Here is a 21,024-nt window from a genome sequence, read left to right as displayed (position 1 = left end):
TGGCCAATTCTTTCTCTCCTCTATACAATCATCTCTAACCAGACATCAGTTGAGTGATCAATTGTATTCTTTTAAGGCATGTATTCTATATCTTTTATTGGGCGAGGAGCCCAAGAAGTATGTCGTGCACCAGCCTTTTGGCTAAATGTATCATTTGGCAGAGTCTCCTCACATATTCCCATCTGTCCTCACAACAAAATCATTGATAAAGATTCTGAATAACTGAGGCTTGTACTTGCAAAGCTTCAGGGGTGACAGCAATGTATTTGATTCTGAATAACTGAGGCTTGTACTTGCAAAGCTTCAGGGGTGACAGCAATGTATTTGATTGCAGCTATCATTGGTATCATCCATACAGTAAACCAGATTACAGTATTTTATATTGGAAACATAAAAATGCTGGAGGAACTCAGCAGGTCTTGAAGTGTTCACAGGAGGTTTCTTTGGCTTGGCTTCGCGGACGAAGATTTATGGAGGGGTATGTCCACGTCTGCTGCAGGCTCGTTGGTGACTGACAAGTCCAATGCGGAACAGGCAGGCACGGTTGCAGCGGTTGCAAGGGAAAATTGGTTGGTTGGGGTTGGGTGTTGGGTTTTTCCTCTTTTGTCAGTGAGGTGGGCTCTGCAGTCTTCTTCAAAGAAGGTTGCTGCCCGCCGAACTGTGAGGCGCCAAGATGCACGGTTGGAGGTGAGATCAGCCCACTGGCGGTGGTCAATTTGGCAGGCACCAAGAGATTTCTTTAAGCCGTCCTTGTACCTCTTCTTTGGTGCACCTCTGTCTCAGTGGCCAGTGGAGAGCTCGCCATATAACATGATCTTGGGAAGGCGATGGTCACAGGAGGTAAAGACATAATACATAACCAACGTTTTAGGCCTGCACCCTTCTTCAGCATATGAGTAAAAAAAACAGACAAGCGCATGAATTAAAAGACTGGGAAGAAGGAAAGGGCAAGAGGAAGAGCACAGACCAACAGTTAAAAGATGATAATTGAACATGGATAGGAGGGCAGCAGAGGAAAGGTGAGATTTGATCAGGGAAGGGGGTGCCTCTTTGAATGCAGAGTTAGAGGAAAGGAGATGGGAAAAAGAAATGGTGAGAGAGAGGAAAAGAAATAGGGATGGGGGAGGTGGTGTAAACAAAAATCAGAGAAATCGATGTTAATACCATCCAGTTGGAGGGTGCCCAGACCAAATATGAGGTGTTGTTCCTCCAATTTGCATGTGTTCTCAGTCTGCAGTGCATGAAACAAGTTGGCATTGGGAGATTCTCACTATCGTGGTGGGCAGAGCCGAGGTGCTCAATGAAGTGATCTCCTGGTCTGCATCCAGTCTCTCTGATGTAGAGGGGTCTACAATGGATACAGCAGATTAACCCCTCCAGATTCACAAGTGAAATGTTGCTTGACTTGGAAGGACTGTTTGGGGCCCTGAATGGTGGTGAAGGAGGAGGTGTGGGTGCAAGTGGAGCATCACCTGTGGCCACAGGTGGAGATTCCAAGGGGATGATTGGTGGGGAGGGGAGAGTGGACATGGGAGTCATGGAGGGAGCAATCCCTGTGGAAGGGAGAGGCGAGGGGGAATATGTGTCTGGGGTCATGTGGCAGAAATGGCAGAGGATGATATGTTGGATGCAGGGCTAGTGGTAGGTAAGGACGAGAGGAATCCTGAATGTTACGCATGGGGGTGGAGAGGGCCAGGCCATATATGTGGGTAATTGAGTGTATGAGGTTGATGGTAGGGAAGGGGAAGGTACTTTTTGAAGGAGGACATCTCGGATGATCTGGCATGGAAGGCCTTGTCCTGGGAACAGATCCAATGGAGATGGAGGAATTGTGAGAAAGTAATGGAATGCTTACATGGGACAGGGGGTGAAGAGGTAGCTGTAAGGGTTGGGGGTTTGGAGAAAGCGTCTACCGAGAGTTTGTCTCCCAAGATGGAAACAAAGAGATCAAGAAAGGGGAGAGTGGTTGCGAGACATGGACCAAATGAATTTGAGGTCAAGGTGGAAGTTGGCAGCAAAGAGGAGGAAATCAATGAGCTCATTATGGGTATAATGAGGCAGTGCATAAATAGTGGTCAATGAACTGAATGAAGAGTTGAGGAGCCTGGCCTGTGTAGGCTTGTAGCATAGATTGGTCCACATAGCCAACAAAAAGGCAGACATAGCTGGGGCCCATGTGGGTACCCATTCCTATCTCTTTGATTTGCAGAAAATGGGATGAATTGAAGGTTAAGTTATTGAGGGTGAAGACAAGCTCTACCAGCCAGAGGAGGGTAGTGGTGGACAGGGACTAATTGGGTCTATTGTTGTGAAAGAAACAAAGGGCTTTGAGGTTTGTGATATGGGGGAGCAAGGTGTATCGTGCTTGGAGAAGGTGAAGTGGTTGAGTTCAGGGAAATGGAAGTTTTTCAAGTGATGGAGGATATTGTGAAATATCGTGGAAGGGGAGTGGTGAAGTTGAGACAGTTGATAGTTTGGTGGCAGTTAGAAATTTAAAGGTCCAGAAAGCCTGGAACAAGATGTCCAGGAGGAGGAAGAAGGTTTAATTTGGGCAAAGGGGGCTGTAGTAGGGGATGGAGAATCCTCATTGTACAAGAAGGCATGGAGACAGTCTGACAGAAGAAGAGTTTGACATCATGGTATGTGTGGAACTCGTTGAGGTGTGGGTGAAGGGGGACAAAGGAGAGGCCTCTGCTGAGGACAGAGTGTTCCATCTCTGAGAGGGAAAGGTTGATGGTAAAGACCAGGCAGGGGTTGGAGTGGGGATCATTGGGTTGGAGGGTGTTGGGGAAGAGAAAGGGGTGGATTAGGAGGTAGAGGGAAGGAGAAATCCAAGGGTGGAAGGGGAGGGTTGGAGGGGAAAGGGAGGGTGAGAGTTTCTGATGGAGGCTTGGTCATGTGAGCTGCTGAGGCCAGGGTAAAAGTTCACGTCGGAGGCTGGGTCCTGTAGGCCAACGGGGCCAGGATGAGAGTTCACATAATAATTCACATTACTTTATTGTTCTGCTCTTGTGCACTGTGTGATAAAATTCAATTACTTCACTACAGTAAGAGAATAACTGAAACATTTTCCAGATCTGTGTACTGAGAGCAAGCACAAAAGGAAAATTAGTTATCCAACTCATAGCAACTCTATTTTTGCTAATAACATGAGGTAGAAGTGGGAATTATCTAAATTGCTGTGAATATTCATCCTGTCATTTGTGAGAAACTTGAACCATCTCTATGCTGTAAGGTGATGAACTTGTTGTGGTGACTGTCTTGTACAGAATGTCATGGAAGAAATGACCACCCCTCCCCTCACCAAGCGCTGAGCTTTTTTAAACATTTTCTTTGGGGTCTACAGACTAGCAGAGAAGGGATCGGATGGAGTCAACATGGATTTACAAAAGGTAAATCGTGCTTGACAAATCTATTGGAATTCTTTGAGATGGTGACAGGTAAAATAGATGGGGGAGAGCCAGTGGATGTGGTGTACCTGGACTTCCAAAAGGCCTTCGATAAGGTCCCGCATAAACGACTGGCTTACAAAATCAAGGCTCATGGGATTGGGGGCAAAGTATTGATGTGGATTGAGAACTGGCTGGCAGGTAGAAGACAGAGAGTTGGGATAAATGGCTCGTTTTCTGAGTGGCAGGCGATGACCAGTGGGGTACCACAGGGATCTGTACTGGGACCCCAGCTGTTCACAATTTACATTTATGATCTGGTTGAGGGGATTGGATGTAATATCTCCAAACTTGCAGATGACACTAAGCTAGGAGGGGTTGTGTGCATGGAAGAGGGGGTCAGGAAGCTCCAGTGTGATTTGGATAAATTGAGGGACTGGGCAGATCCATGGCAAATGCACTACAATGTGGATCAATGTGAGGTTATCCACTTTGGTAATACAAACCAGAGGGCAGATTACTATTTGAATGGCAATAGATTAAGAGATGGGGAAGTGCAGAGAGACCTAGGGGTACTTGTACATCAGTCTCTGAAGGCGAGCATGCAGTTACAGCAGGCGGTTAAAAAGGCAAATGGTATGTTGGCCTTTATATCAAGAGGGTTTGAGTATAGAAACAAGGATACCTTATTGCAGCTGTACAGGGCCTTGGTGAGACCCCACCTGGAGTATTGTGTGCAGTTTTGGTCACCTTATCTAAGGAAGGATGTTCTTGCAATGGAGGGAGTGCAGAGGCGATTAGGCAGGAATGACTTATGAGGAAAGATTGTGCAAATTGGGATTGTACTCGCTGGAGTTTAGAAGATTGAGAGGGGATCTCATAGAGACATATAAAATTCTGGCAGGACTGGACAGAATGGATGCAGATGGGATGTTTCCAATGATGGGAAAATCCAGAACCCGGGGCCATGGTTTGAGGATAATAGGCAAACCATTTAGGACCGAGATGAGGAGGAATTTCTTTACCCAGAGGGTGGTGAATCTGTGGAATTCATTGCCACAGAGGGCAGTAGAGGCTGGTTCATTAAATATATTTAAGAAGGAATTAGATCTATTTCTTCAGTATTAAAGGTTACGGAGAGAAGGCGGGGACGGGGTACTGAACTTTAAGATCAGCCATGATCTCGTTGAATGGCGGAGCAGGCTTGAAGGGTCGAATGACCTACTCCTGCTCCTATCTTCTATGTTTCTATTTTTCTATATTCCCTCTTGACAAAGGTGTATGCTTTTGATTAATGAATGGCTTGTGATTCCCACCTTCTACGACAAATTCACATCTAAAATCAGTTTTGAAATACCCTCGCACATCGTCAGCAGGAATAATTCACAAAATTATGAGAGATAACATAACTCTCATCTTTGTGTCAGCAATATGAAACCAAATCTATTTTCTTGTGATCATTTTGTTGTTCTAGTCTCGTGCTGTCTGCGTACTGGAGAAAACTAATTACTAATCAGTAGTGCAGAGATCTTAAGAGACTGTTCTGTTGTTATTGCCAGATAATGACTTTGTTCATGCCTACAAACAGAATTCTTATTTACCAAATCCATTCCCATTCTGTCATCATATGTAACTAAGGGTCCAGGTACTATATTTTACACTGAACATAAAATTTCCCTAAGTGATTGTGCCGCAGAAAGATTACTTTATTCTTTGCATGTTTGTCAGAGATATTCATTCTGCGATTATCAAATTAAGTTATCTTATTAAGTTATATTACGAGCATGAACGGATATCAAAACAAATTAAAATAAAGAAAACAGTGCAGGTTTTAACAGCTGACTAACATCTAGAGATGAATTATAGGTTGTAATCTGTCAAAAGTTTTGTATTTCTTTAATAAAGTCCTCTACTGTTGTTCACATGGCTTATTATACCTTCTGAACTCTGATTAGATTACTGTCTTGCAGCTCTGCCAGGCATCCATCACTCTCTGTAAGCTTGCTGTCAGCAGAGTTGCACCATAATGGCAACATATTTTGATGTGAATGGTACAGTATAAAATGAAAGAAATTTAGTCTTGAAATAACCAACTGTTGGATATGCTTGTTTCTTTTAGCGGATTATATCGTGATGCAATTCGGCCGAGTGGCAGAAGATGTCTTTACCATGGATTACAACTACCCAATGTGTGCTCTGCAAGCATTTGCTATTGCTCTTTCAAGCTTCGATAGCAAACTAGCTTGTGAGTAAACGGGGCGAAGGAAGTACCTTCTTCAGTGTGGCCTATGAGCTTCGAGGAGAAATGTACTTTCTTAGCTTCTGCATCTTGGTTGCAAATCACAGTAAGATATAATCCACCTTCAGTATCACACATTTCTGTGTAATTCTACAAGATGATTAAACTTGCATCAAAGTCCTAAATCTAAATTTGGAAGCCATTTTAAATATTTTTAAAAGCAGGCACTGTTCTCTGCTTAGTCCATCTGGGTCATTTTTAAACACTGACTGCGATATTGCATAGATCTTTGAAATAAAACAATTATTTTAAAAAGAAAAAGAGGGAAAAAATCTTACAATGTGAAAAGGCAGCTATAAAATCCCAAGGGTGTTGAGTCAGAACAAGAGAGAAAGTTCAGTGCATTAGCCTCTCAAGTACTAACCTTTATGTCATTTCTGAAACACAAGATTCTTTTCAGATTGATCAGAAATGTGTGTCTTTTCTGCTAATTCAGTGCAGTAATAATTTTTATTTCAGATGGTGAAAGATGTTAAATGCCAGAGCTAATTTCAAGAGTTAAACAGTTTTAAATTATTCTAATTAACTTCTCTGTGTCTTTTAATTTTGGTCTTTTTGCTTGATCTTATTTAAATTAGAACACAATTGGGAATGAGGAATTTTTCTATCTGTACTGAGATTGAAGCCAGAAAGTATCTAATTATGTTGCTTGTCATATGTGCATGCATGGTTCTGTCACTGTATAAAACGAAAGTGTCTCAGTCCCTGGCAGGGGCAAATTAATACTGCAACAGTACCAATATGGAAAATATAAATAAATATATTGAAAATCTGTTCTATTTAACATGACTGTCGTTCTGAATGAAAAAAGAATTGCAAAATTGGTTCAGATGATGTAGCATATTTCATAAAAGGTCAATTCTTCAATTAAAATAAATGAATAAAGATTAGCGATGGTAATTTTCATATATCTCTTGGTGAATATGGAGCCAAAATGTTGAACTCTATTACTTATAATGCAAGAGTCATTAATGCACATTTTTTTAAAAAATATTTTATTTAAAAATTTTCCATACATGTAATTAATAAACAATTACACAAAACAGTAAATGTTCAAATTTAAGTAAATTTCAATTATTTCATGATGGTTATAAACCTTCCCCTCCCATATCCTCCCTCCCGAAAACCCCCAAAAATTATATGTTTAAAGAAAAGAAATATACAGTAATGTAAAGAAAAAGAAAGATAGCATTATGACTTGCTCAGAGGATCACTTCCAACACACAGGACTCCAGCAAGGTTTATATGATCAATTTAGGGAAGAAGATTACCAAATGTCTCAAGGGGCTAGAAGAACACCACTACATAGACCTAAAATTTGCATTTACAGGCTCCAAATTCGCAGAAATATTCCATATTTATTTCTCAAATTGTATGTAATTTTCGCCAAGGGGATACAGCTTTGAATTTCTCCATTCCATCTTTCCATACCCAAATGCTCATTAAAGTTAATGCTAGATGGTGGAAATCAAATCACTAGAAGATTAAGGTGGCTGGATTGAAGGGAAGATGTCCCTTAGTGACATGAAGAAAAACGGAAAAATTTACAAAGTCGTATGAAGTTGGACAGTTGAGAGGCCTGGACCAAATGGTTTGTTTCAGTCTTGAACAATCCACAACATTCATTAAGTCAAATAACTGCAGATGCTGGAAATCTGAGGTAAAACCAGAAATTGCTGGAAACTCAGCAGGTCAGGCAGTATAACTGAAAAGTAGAATTTTATTTTTCAGGAGGGAGATTCATCAACAGAACCACAAAAAAAAAGTAAATTGATATTGTGGATGGTTGCTTTGTGACCCCCCTTCGTCCATGTCCAGGATGATGCTCTATTGTTCAGCAAACATACTGTAAGAAATGGAGGACTCGAACACATCAGTTTCTTGGTACAAGCTTGGTAGGAGGTTCATCAACCCAGTAGGAGATCCAGTAGCTCTCCGAATGTACGATTACATCGGTTTGTATACCCTGACAGAACCTGATTTCACCAATCCAAGAAACAGTCTTCTCCCATGAAGAAATCATGTAACCAGGTTCCTATTTCCTCGGGCATTGTTCTTGCATGTCACCTGATCTGGGTAAACTCCAGGCTGGTGGAAATTTACTAACTGGGCAGGAGTTGCCCAACAATACAAATCATGGGACCCCTCACGCTGAATATTTGTAACTCTTGGCATTCTTTTCCAAAGCAGCAGGGCAGACTCTTACCCAGTAAAGCAGATCTTGCTTCATAAGGCACACTCTTACTTTTGTAATATTAAATGTGAGAGGGTCAGTGAGGGATATCTGTGATGGGGCAGAGTCAGAGTTGAAAACATTTTTAATCTATCACAGCTTTTGGCCCAACCAGCACTCTGCATTTAGTTTGATTTCACTTTCCCAGTTTTAGTGAAGGGTTTTCAACCTGAAATGTTAATCCTGCTTCTTACTCTCAGGGTTCTGCCTGAACTACTGAGTGTTTCCAACATTTTCTGCTTTTGTAATTCTATGTATTGATTAACTCAATGAATATGTGGATCTGTTGCCATGGACAATTGTATTTCTTTTGGTGTGAAATGCTGCCCTAGAAGTATTCTGAAAAGGTCAAGGATTGTCCAATTTCCACTTTTATTGTACAGTATTAGCAATGGAATGTGCATGATGAGATGCAATAATGATACACTGGAAAGAGTACCTTGCAAAATTTTCACCCAGCTAAACAAGTTGCTTCACATTGTTAAATCTGAAATTTGAGACCTCTGTAATTAGTCCATTGCTGAATTGAAGACCTATGTAGAAAAGTGGCTGGGTTACAGAGTGTACTATTCTGAAGTGCATGCAGACACCTGTGGGTGGGAGATGTGTGAATTATTATATCAATTTAAATCCCTTAAAAAGTATCAAATTGTTTAAATTGAACCCAAAAATTAAATGAATTCACCATTATAAACTGTGGTAATAATGAGATGCCGTTGCTTTTGATCTTGGGGTCAGAGAATGAGATCTTTAACATTAAAGAATGTCATTGGTCATTCTTGTCTGTAATACTGTTAGACAAACTTGTATTCATTTCAGATTAACTTGCAGTAATAAATCACAATTTAAAAAAAAGTATTAGTATCTCTGTTAAAATATTGGACCTATTTTGTTGCAGACATTTTGAATAATTGCACAACAATAATGCATTGCATAGTTTTTACGGTTAATATTTTGACCAGAAGGATTTGTAATTTACTATTAAATTCCTGGTAGTGAAGTATTCCACCTGTTACTGACTATGCTGAGATTTGAACATGGTCATAATTATAAACATGAACAGGGTCCACATTGGACAATGTATGAGATTGACATTACTATGCCATACAGGATGAATTCGATAAGGAATAAGGAGAAGGACATGGTTATAATACAATACATCACAAATATTCCATTGGTGCTTAGCAGAAATTTATTTCAATTGCACATTGAAATGGTTGGTATCTTGTATGGCTGTTATATTGAATATGCATGTCCCTGACCAGAATTTTTTTAAAAATCAACCAAAATTCAACAAATAGAGATGCTGGAATCTAGAGCAAAATGCAAATTGGCTGGAGGAACACAGTAGGTCAGGCAGCATCTGTGGAGCTGAGGGATGGTTGTCATCTTGAATTGAGACCCTATGTTAGATCAACATCGTGCAGGCCTTGACCTGAAATGCTTTCGATTTCTCCGCTCCACAGATGCTGCCTGTCCTGTTGAGTTTCTCCCGCAGTGTTTTTTTTGTTTTGCAAAAGGTTCAACAAATTATTCAGGAAAATATACCCTCTGGAGTCCTTGTAGATGTAGATTTCAGTTATAAGAACTGGGCAACACTTTTGTAATCCCTTCATCTTGAGTTAGTGATGCCTTAATCTCAACCTTCATTATAAGATATCTTTACAGTGAGAACTTGTAAAGAGCAGACAGAAAATTACACATTCACTTGCCGACACTTGCTTTGTGTGTAACTGCAGCCATGCAGGTGGGCTACTACATGCTGAACATCTGGGACGTCTTATTTGAAGAGGTACCCTGGTTCAATGAAGAAGGTAACACTTTGCTCTACTTCTTATAGCCTTAAACTCATAGAAACCAACCCTTTGGCCCACTGCACCTGTGCTTGTCATCATGCCTATCTACACTAATCCATGTCCCTCCCTGTCAACTTTATGCAAGTACCTGTTCAGACACCTTTTATGTGTTATTACTGTTCCTGTATCAAACACCTACTCTGGCAGTATATTCTAGATACTTTATGTGTGAAACATTTACCCTCAGAACTCAAAATTCTTTTTATCTCACCTTCAACTTATTCCCTCTAATTTTAGACAGCATTGTTAGAGGAAATGGACACTGACTACCTATGCCTCTCGGAATTTTATGTATTTCAATCATGTCTCAACCCCTCTTATTCCAGAGAAAACAGACCCAATCTCTCCTTATAACACATGCTCTCTAATTCAGGAAAAAATCCATGTGAATCTTTTTGTACAATCTCCATCTTAATCACATCTTTGCTGGTATGTGGTGACTGAACTCCACGTGCAACCTAACCAACAGTTTGTACAGCTGGCATGTGATGTCCAAACTCTTGCTTTCAATACCTTGGCCAATGAAGACAAGCCTACTGTATATTCTCTTCTTCAACCTATCTACATGTTGCCGCATTCCAAGGGACAATGAAATTGCACTCTGTTCAACAATACTCTCCAGGGCCCTGACGTTCACTCTGTATGCCCGGTCCAGGTTTAACTTCTCATAATGGATCAATATGTACCTATATGCCATTCTTTTACTCAATTTTCCTGTTGTTCTCTAAACAACTTTCTTCTCTGCCCATTATTCCATACTCTCCACTCTCCCACCTATTTGGGTGTCATATCACCTTCATTCTTACCCAAATCATTAGTACATATGACAAAATGAATAAACCCAATGTATCCAAGAAGCTTGATCTAAATGATAGAAAGGAGTGAAACATGAGAGTCTGCAGATGCTGTGAATGTAGCAAATCACAGAAATTCTAGAGGAACCAGCAGTGTCCATAGGAGGTAAAGATATATGATCTATCTTTCGGGTTTGAGCCCTTCCTCAAGGCCCATAGCTTAAGGAAGGGCTCAGGCCCAAAATGTCGATAATCTATACTTATGGACACTGTGAGACTGGCTGAGTTCCTCCTGCATATATAGTTGGAAATTGCACTAGGTCAGGTGCAGGAGATACCATTGAGATAGAAGCTCTTCCTGTGGTGTCACAATGTGAGCACCAAAATTACATTTTTAAAAAACTTCACAGTATAATTATTGCTTAGATTTGTTCCACTTTGCAACGACAATTTCAATTTATTATTTTGAAAGAGGGATGGGACCTAGACCTCAGAAGATGTAATGTAGCACCACCTAACAGTATGCAAATTTGACTCTCCAGAATTAAAAAAATATATATAAATATAAATAATTTACAGTGCAGGGCCATGAACTGTCCAACAACTCAGTGCTTGGATTCTGTCCAACAGGAGCCACATCCCAAATTACTTCATCCTGCTTTTGTCACATACCTAAAGATAGTTCAGCATTCCCGCAGAACTAACATCTGTGCTCATTCTTCTAGATTGGGGTTTGAATGCACACCTTCTGACTAAGATGAATGAGTGTAACGTTTGGAGCCACAGTTAACACCTCATGTTAATTTTAATCTTGTCCTTTCTGACTATTTGCCAATTGGGTTCTGTCATTCTTTGCATTGCAATACCACAGAAAAGATCAAAGATACAAAATCTTCTCAAAAGGTTTCTAATCCATTCTATTTCCGCATTTAAAAAAAAAATCATTCACTTGTAACCGTCGTCAGTGCAGACCTGGCAGGAACAAAACCAAGAAGAAAGATTGGTTTTGAATACAGCTAATTTGCAAAGTAAAATACATATTGGGAAATTGGAGTCTTCATAAGTGATAATTTATGACCTCTCTAAAATACAAAATCTAGAAATAGGATGTGGAATATTTTAATATACAATACTATCATTTTGTTAGGTCTGTTTTAACCCATTAAAATTAAGTTGATATGTTTATAGCCGTGATACCTTTCTCATCAGTCACTTCCTCTGTTTTGGAAGATATTGGTGTTCAACCCCTATAACAAAGCATGAATGTCTGCTTTGCATGTGCAGTTTTTGCACAGTGAGACATATGCTGCTACCTTCCAACGGGTACACAATATTTACTGCTGTATTCATTGTTTTTTCATGTATGGAAATCAAATATTCAGATGTTTTATTTCCTGTTACAGTAATTAAGTAATCAAATGATTGATGTACTCCAATAAATGTCCTGATATTCTTATGTATCATAACATTGTACAGTGTGCTAAAGCTTTAAGGTGAAACAATGTGTATCGTTGCACACCTCACTTAAGTGAATGGTTCCCTGCTATGTCTTGTCAGAGTGTGTGGCTAATGATTAATTTAGCTATGGCCTACAAGACATGTTATATCATAAAACCCTTTATATAAAACTCATAAAAACAAAGTGTGTTCTGGTGAGTGTTGTATATTTAAATTTGGCTTCTTTTTTTTAGTCAAGTCAGTCGTAATTTTTCTCATTGGCTTCTTCTCGCTGTCTGTCTGCACTACATGGGTACAACTGCATATTTAATAGGACCGCTGGTGTCCCTTGTGTTTGTCAAAATAACATATTTAAAGAAGTTAAGAGCCACTTATTGGGACCATTTTTTGTCTGTAAATTAAAGATGAGCAACAGTGTTTCTTTGTCATGTAAAGATCCTACTTGTGAAATGGAGTTTTTAAATAAATAACTGAAAATATTGTTGTTTTAATGGATTATATTAAAGTTTGTATACAAAACACATCAATCTCCCATTGCCAGGTTTTGTTGTGGATCGTAGTAAAAATAAGATTATTTTTCTGAATTATATAATAATAATAATACCAGCTACAATCACAACTCAGTGAATGGGACAGGATGTGTGGAGGTGAATTTTGAATTTAAATTGACACCTACACCCATGGTAACAGACCCTTCAGGCCCACGACGCCGTGCTGTCCAATTAACCTACAGCCCCCATACGTTTTGAAGGGTGGGATGAAACCGGAGCATCAGGATGAAACTCATGCAGACATGGGAGAACGTACAAACCCCTTTCAGACAGCGGCAGATTCGAATCCAGGTCGCTGGCGTTGTAACAGCTTTGTGCGAACCGTGATGCAGTTTATTTAAGAATGACAATGAAATATGATTGCTACCCAGTTAAACCTGATGACAACAAACATTGCCTTCCAGAAGCATGATAGAAATGAATGAAGGAAATTTTAATCCAATTTCTGCTAGCTTTATACTCTATTCAAATAACTCCCCATTGAATCTGGTGATGAAAAGTAAGGAGTGGGGAGTTAAATTCACATTCCACACAATTCTCTCAGATTCTTAAAAACAAGAGGGCAGATTTTGGAAATCTGAAATGAATAAGAAAATGCTGGAGAAATTATAAATTAAATCAGACTAGGTACACAAGGGACATTCAGAAGACTCCTTCCTAGGTAGGTACATGGATGTCAGAAAAACTGAGATGGAGAAAAAAAATTGGATTGTCATGGAGTAGGTTTACGTAGGTCTGCACAACATCGTGGGCTGAAGGGCCTATGCTATGCTGTAATCTATGAAATCTGAAGTAATCCACTGATCCAGGAGGATGCAAGATGGAACGCAAACATTAATGATATAAAAAGTAAAATGAATCATAGAACATTACAGCACAGAGAGGCCCTTCAGCCCTTCTAGTCTGTGCCAAACTATTAACCTGCCTAGTCCCACTGACCTACACCTAGACTATAGCCTTCCATATCCCTTCCATCCATTTACCTGTCTAAACATTTCTTAAAAGTTAAAATTGAGCCTGCATTCACCACTTCAGCTGGCAGTTTATTCCACCCGCTCACTACTCTCTGTGTGAAGAAATGCTCCCTAGTTTTCCTGCTATATTTCTTTCCTTTCACTCTTAACCCATGTTAGCTAGTCTGTATCTCACTAAACCTCAATAGGGAAAAAGCCTATCCATTTCCTCTATCTAAACCCACCATAATTTTGTAAACCTCTATCATATCTTCCCTCATACTTCAATGCTCCAGGAAAAAAATACTGTGGGACCTTCCCCTGTAACTCGGTTCCTGAAGTCCCAACAACATCCTAATAAATATTTCCACTCTTATTCTTTCATTCTTATTGATATCTTCTCTGTAGTTAAGTGAGCAAAACTGCATTCAGTACCCAAATTTGGTGTCAACAATTTCTTATATAGGTTTACCATATCATCCCAACTCCTACATTCAGTACTTTGATTTAAGAAAGCCATTGTACCAAAACCTCTCTTTCAGACCCAATCTACCTTTTACGCCACTTTCAAGGAATTGAGTACAGTACAGGTACCTAACCTTTTATCTGGGATTCCGAACACCGGCAACCTCCAAAAACTGGCACTTTTTTGGGTAATGAAATACCTGACTGCCTTGCTCCTAGAGTGTTCCCCCACCTAACTGTTCCCCCACCATGTCTGCCCCAGCTGTCACCCCTTCCCCAGGCTGTCCATCAGTCACCCCACCCCACCTCCAGCCATCCGACAGTTGCGCCCACCATCCATCAGTCGCTTCCCCCCGGCTGTCCGTCCATCACTCCCCCCTCCTCGGCTGATCGTCTGTCCGTCAACACCCCCCCACCCCCATCTAACTCCTATGCGGCAGCAGGGGTACAGAGCCTGGAGTTCACTCGTGGCGACAGCCATTGCTCCTGGATTGAGCCAGCCGTCGCCGTGAGTGATCTCCGGGCTCGGGGGCAAGAGTCACCTTTTCCACCAAAGATAAGAGAGGGCGGGGGTCTTGGCCAGTTTTATTTTGAAGTTTTACTTTAAAATTACAAAAAAACATGCTAGTGATGTTATGGTCTTTATCTAAATTAATTTAACACCCCATGCCCCTGTTTGGTGCGATTTTGAAACATCACATTTGCTTAAAGGGACCGCCATTTTAAAATGATTCCAAAATCTGGAAGATTTCTAACAACAGCAGGTGTCCGGACCCAATGATCTCATATAAAAAAATTAGGCACCTGTATCTGTATTCCCAGTCCCTCTATTCTACTGCAGCTCTCGGTGCCCAACCAAGTGCAGTGTAAGTCCTACCTTGGTTGGTCCTTCCAAATTGCAACACGTCATACTTGTCTGCATTAAATTCCATCTGCCATTTTTCCAGCTGGTCCAGATCCCTCTGCAAGCTGTGAAAGCCTTCCTCATTGTCCACTACATCTCCAATCTCTTTGTCACCTGCAATGGAATAAATCTCTCTCTCTCTTTGGCTTGGCTTCGCGGACGAAGATTTATGGAGGGGGTAAAAAGTCCACGTCAGCTGCAGGCTCGTTTGTGGCTGACAAGTCCGATGCGGGACAGGCAGACACGGTTGCAGCGGTTGCAGGGGAAAATTGGTTGGTTGGGGTTGGGTGTTGGGTTTTTCCTCCTTTGCCTTTTGTCAGTGAGGTGGGCTCTGCGGTCTTCTTCAAAGGAGGTTGCTGCCCGCCAAACTGTGAGGCGCCAAGATGCACGGTTTGAGGCGTTATCAGCCCACTGGCGGTGGTCAATGTGGCAGGCACCAAGAGATTTCTTTAGGCAGTCCTTGTACCTTTTCTTTGGTGCACCTCTGTCACGGTGGCCAGTGGAGAGCTCGCCATATAACACGATCTTGGGTAGGCGATGGTCCTCCATTCTGGAGACGTGACCCATCCAGCGCAGCTGGATCTTCAGCAGCGTGGACTCGATGGAATAAATAGAATGTGGAAAAAAACAGAAAATTCCCCAAACCATGTTCGCACTAAAACAAGGGAAGGGCTCCAGCTCACCAGCATCACCCGTCCCCACTGGTGGTCTGCAGAAATAATTAAATAAATGAATGCTTGAGGTTTTGTGTGGGTGGGTGCCATTGAACATTTGCCCTGTTAGATTTTATCTGAATGATGAGCAACAGTATTGATTTTTTTTACAAGAGAAGAAATGAATTATAAATCATTTTAAGAATTTTATTTGTTTTGTAATAATGTGCCATGATAATTTGAAGTTAAAAGGATAATTAAGTAAAAATCCACAGGGAAGGAAGATTTGACTCCTATTTTCAAAAAGCAGTTAGTCGATCTACATTTTGCCATTGTTAAACTACATGATAATAATTTATTTTTTCCATATGAACATTTCCTTTCATTTCTTTTTGAAAAGAAGTACTTCTAACAATGGTGAATCAGATTTTATTGGGTGCCCAATTAAATGCGGAGGCATGGATAATTCTACTACCTCTGTAATTAAATTGGACATGTTTTGAAATGGATGAAATGCCCAACAATAACTACTTTTATTATTGGCTAAATTCAATGCAAATTCAGGTATCATTCCAGAAAGACAATTAAATTGTTGCTTTTTTTCAATGCATCTACTGCAGACTTTTTGTCGTGGAAGTGTTACAGAACTGTAAGTAATGGTTATAATAAACCTCCCATACTACCCTGACTAGAAGATTAACGGGACCACCTAAAAATTTGTCTGCACTATTGAAATGCCACATTTAGCATGAACTGCAACAGCATATTTGTTTTTTTTTATCCCTTCATCCTTGTCTTTTTTCTCTCATGAAATATCGTAGAAATTTAATTCATAATATTGTTGGGGTACCTGTGTGGCAGGAGAAAGTAAGAATTTTGGTGCATCTGTACATTGTACGTGTCAAACTCTCGTATCTTAAAATGATGCAGTAGTTGGATAGCAAGGTTAGAAAATGTTTTCTTGAATATTGTTCATAATGGAATAGTATAAATTATATGGGTTAATTTAAAAATGTTAAATTAAAGATAGCAGACTAACATGATTGAATAAGTAAAGACAGCAAGAAATCAATTTGGAAAATGTCTACTAAAACATTTTGAGTTATGAGAGCTTTATGGAGCCAGATTTTGTTAAAATAGAAGATGAAGGTTTGCTGGGTAAAAATGTGATTAAGCATTTTTATTTATGACAATAAATTCTCATATAATAGTACAATAATTCCAGAAGCAAATGTATGCATTGAACTACTGTTACCAGGTTGCAGTCTCCACCCTGTGGCTCAACCCAGTAAGTAAAATGGCAGATGGAATTTAATGCAGACAAGTGTGAGGATTTGCATTTTGAAGGACAAACCAAGAAAGGACATACATGGTAAATGGTCGGGGACTGAGGAGTGCAGTAGAACAGAGGGATCTGGGAATACAGATACATAATTCCCTGATAGTGGCATCAGAGTTGGATAGGGTTGTAAAGAGAGCTTTGGCATATTGGCCTTCATAAATCAAAGTACTGAGTATAGGAGTTGGGATGTTATGGTTAAGTTGGATAAGACTTTGGTGAGGCCAAATTTGGAGTATTGTGTGCACTTTTGGTCATCTATCTATAAGATAGAAAGAGTGCAGTGAAGATTTACTAGGATGCTGCCCAGTCTTCAAGGATTAAGTTACAGGGAAAGATTAAACAGGTTAGGACGTTATTCCTGATAAGCAATCAATAATTCACATCAGACTAGAAGTCGTGATTAATAGGCTTTAATAAACTGCAATCTCGTCTCACATGTTGCTGGCCCAGTTCCAAGGCAGGTACTGAGGGAGGGGTTTGGGCTTAACTGCCTTTATGGGAATTCTGAGGGAAGGAGTCACAGGTACAGGGGCAGGCTAGCCTATACAGTACATTTGAATTAGGCAACACTAATGTGGTTCCACCACATTCACCTCTTCTTTTAAAACAGAGTCTGGCGGGGTAAAGTGGATCAAAGTCTATTACAGGTCCAGCCTGTCTGGTGGTCTTGTCTGTCATTGAGACCATCGTAGTACCGGCTGTGGTTCAGCTGTTGGCTCCTGAGAGGTGGTTTATTTTGACAAGCTGAGTGTCTGGTTGCTGAAAAGAATTAATTGGGTTGGGGGTGGGGGGTGGGTGGTGTGGATTGTTTGATCTGTGGTTGGGGTGGGGCACCAGGTGACATTGATGGGACCGGGTAATGAATTGTGTCGCTGGTTGATCATGGGGGCTCCTGCATGCGCCAGGTCCCAGACAGAAACAGTGTATTCCGCCCACCTTGGTTCTCCACGTAAGTGTACTGAGGGTTCTCGTGGTAGAGGTGGACCTTCTCAACCAGGGGATCTGTCTTATGGTCCCTGGTATGTCTCCAGAGCACAACAGGCCCTGGGGTTATCAGCCAGAATGGTAGTGTGATTTCCGATGCTGATTTCCTCGGGAAGGAAAACAGCTTTTTGAGTGGTGTAGCGTTTTTAGTGGTAAGAGGAGGGACCTGGTAACGTGGAACGCCTCTGAGAGGATTTCTTGCTACTGGGAAATGGGCAAGCCTTTCATCCTGAGGGCTAGGAGGGCTGTCCTCCAAATGGTGGGGTTCTCTCTTTCCACCTGGCCATTCCCTCAGGGGTTGTAGCTGGTGGTCCTGGTCATGGCTACACCCTTGGCCAGCAGGTACTAGTGCAACTCATCACTCATAAAGGAGGACCCCCGGTCACTATGAATGTAGCAGGGGTATCCGAACAGAATGAATAGGTTGTGCAGGTCACGGACATGTCCAGGCAGAGGATGGTAAATGGGAAACGTGAGTACTCATTGATGACGTTCAGAAAGTACACATTCCAGTTGGTGGAGGGGAGGGGGCCCTTGAAGTCTATACTCAGACATTCAAAGGGGTGGGTGGCTTTCTCCGGGCAATAGAATTGTGGTTTGCATTCCATGCAGACCAGGAAGCTCCAGGTCAATTCCCTGATGGGAATTACTTCGACCAAGTAAGGGAGGTTGTGAGTTCCAACAAAGTGGTAGAGCCTGGTGAACCCAGGGTGGCAGAAGTTGTTGTGAAGGGCATGGTGGCAGTCTGTCTGTGCGTTGGCGCATGTCCCCTGGGACCATTGCATCGGGGGGCTCATTGAGATTTCCGGGCCTGTATAAGATATTGTAGTTGTAGATGTTCTCCACCTCAGGATCTTCTTGTTCTTGATTTTTCCCTGCTGGTTGTTACTAAACATAAAAGCGATTGTACGTTGGTCAGTCAGAAGGGTGAGCAGTTTGCTGGCCAGGTAGTGCCTCCAGTGGTGCACTGCTTCAACTATGGCCTGGGCCTCCTCCCTAATTGCTGAGTGCCAGAGTTCGGGGCCCTGGAGGGTGTGGGATAAGAATGCCACTGGCCTGCCTGCCTGGTTAAGCATGGCAGCCAGGGCAAAGTCGTACGAATCACTCTCCACCTGGAACAGAATGGATTCGTCCACAGCATTCATCAGTGCCTTGTGGTGTGGGAGGGCTGATTTGTTTCTTCCGGTGGTTGTTTCACCAGGGGGTGGGCCTTATCTGTTAAATTAGGGACCCACTGGGTGTAATAGGAGAAGAACCCCAAGCACCTTTTCAAGGCCTTGAGGCTGTGGAATAATGGGAGTTCAAGCAAGGGCCGCATACAGTCAGGGTTGGGCTGAATGACTCCATTCTCCACCACGCAACCGAGTATAGCCAGATGTGAAGCGCGGAACACACATTTCTTCTGGCTATATGTGAGGTTGAGGTTGAGGTTTTTGGCCATCTGGAGAAATTTTTGTAGGTTGGCATCACTGTCCTGCTGGTCATGACCACAGTTGGTCTCGTTGTCCAGATAGGGGAACATGGCATTTAATAAATGGTCATCCACCATCTGGTCCATTTCCCTCGAGAAGATGGAAACCCTATTGGTGACCCCAAAAGGGACTTGGAGGAAGTGGTAAAGGTGGCCATCTTCCTTGAATGCCTTGTACTGACTGTACTCCTGGCTGATCAGGAGCTGGTGGTATGCTGACTTAAGGTTGAAGGTTGAGAAGACCTGGTACTAAGCAGTCTTGTTCACCAAGTCCGCTATGCGGGGGAGGGGGTAGGCATCCAATAGATGAATCAGTTGATGGTCTGACTAGTCTACGACCATGCCATGCTTCTCCCCGCTCTTTATCATTGGCATTTGTCCCCTCCAGGGGCTGGTTTTATAATCCCTTCAGCCAGAAGTTGTTTAACTTTTGCTCTAATGAAGGCTCTATCCCCAGGGCTACATCTGCTTTTAGTGGTGACAGGCTTGCAGCCAGTTGGTGGTGAGTTTTGCGAACAGGGCCAGTGGTAGGATCGGGGGTGGGGGGGGGGGGGGCGGGGTGGACAAACTGCAGGTCATGTGCATTAGGTGGATATTTTGAGTTGCCAATTAGTTATGTTTGGAGGGGAGGGCGGATGGTTTAAATTGATCATTGCGCACCGTGAGGGAAGGGTGAGACCCGTAATATTCCATTAGGACATTTTTGAGTTGGCACTGAAAGTCCAGTTTCAATATGACCAGTGCACAGACCTGTGGCATAATGAAGAGTTTAAAGCTTTTGTATTTAGTGCCACGCATGGTCAATGTCATGGATTTTGGTCAAGTGGGATCTGGAGGTAAAAGAGACTTTGCACTTGGCTGGAGTCACCACGAGGGAGTAGCGCCATACTGTGACCAGGTGAATGAAGCTCTCCGTAGTCCCGGTATTGAACAGACAGTTTGTAACGTGATCATTTACCTCAATGTTCATCATGGACCTAGCTAGCTGATGCGGGCTATTCTGGTCCAGGATGATCGAGGCCAACGTCTGGTTCCTATCCAATTCGCTGCTAGTGTACTGGCTTGGTGGCACCCTCCAAGATGGTGGCTCCCATGGCAGATATGTGGTGCTGTTCCTTGCCTTCGGAAGTGATGCTGTCCTGGGTTGTCATTCCCATGGACCTGCTGAGCTGTCTCCCGGACTGGAGCTGGCACCATAAGTGATCCAGTCATAGATGGCAATTCCTGCCACCTGCACATGGTGCTGCTGGAGGTAAGTTTGGACCTATATACCCTTTTGCAGTGCTCCTTCTACCCGCATACGTGTCTCTGGCCAGGCAGTTCCTATGTGGCTGCTTCATGTGGCCACAGAAGTGGGACTTCGGGTGCTCGACACCAGTGACTTGGGAACCCACATCTCAAAATGGCGGCACCCATGGTCCTTACGTGACGGCCGCATTGCCAGAGAAGACCTCTGCATTTTTCTGTGTTGTTTCGAGCGATTTGGCCAGGTCCATGACTTCCTGTATGCTTCGATCACTTTTTTCTAGAAGTCTCTGGCGAATGTAATCTGACCTGACCAGATCAGCTCTTTAAGTGGACTGCAGCAGAAACTTCTTTGCAGCCACAGTCTCACCTCAGCTCTCACAGGACCTGCATATACTCATCCATGGACTCACCAGGCGATTGTCTG

At 42.1% G+C, this 21,024-nt stretch overlaps 1 protein-coding gene across 1 annotated transcript in view; it reads left to right on the top strand.

Moving 5' to 3' along the window:
- tub (TUB bipartite transcription factor) overlaps positions 1 to 6,536 on the top strand; it is a 68,342-nt gene extending 61,806 nt beyond the window's left edge. Inside the window, exon 9 of the mRNA XM_069913643.1 lies at positions 5,509 to 6,536. Coding sequence (XP_069769744.1) covers positions 5,509 to 5,642 — 134 coding nt within the window. The 3' untranslated portion in view covers positions 5,643 to 6,536. The remainder of the gene's footprint in view (positions 1 to 5,508) is intronic.
- The last annotated feature ends 14,488 nt before the right edge of the window (positions 6,537 to 21,024 follow it).

This window comes from Narcine bancroftii, chromosome 1 (assembly GCF_036971445.1).
Source record: "Narcine bancroftii isolate sNarBan1 chromosome 1, sNarBan1.hap1, whole genome shotgun sequence".
Lineage (NCBI taxonomy): Eukaryota > Metazoa > Chordata > Chondrichthyes > Torpediniformes > Narcinidae > Narcine > Narcine bancroftii.
The sequence above is the reverse complement of the archived record's forward strand: the minus strand, read 5'-3'. Positions and strand labels throughout refer to the sequence as shown.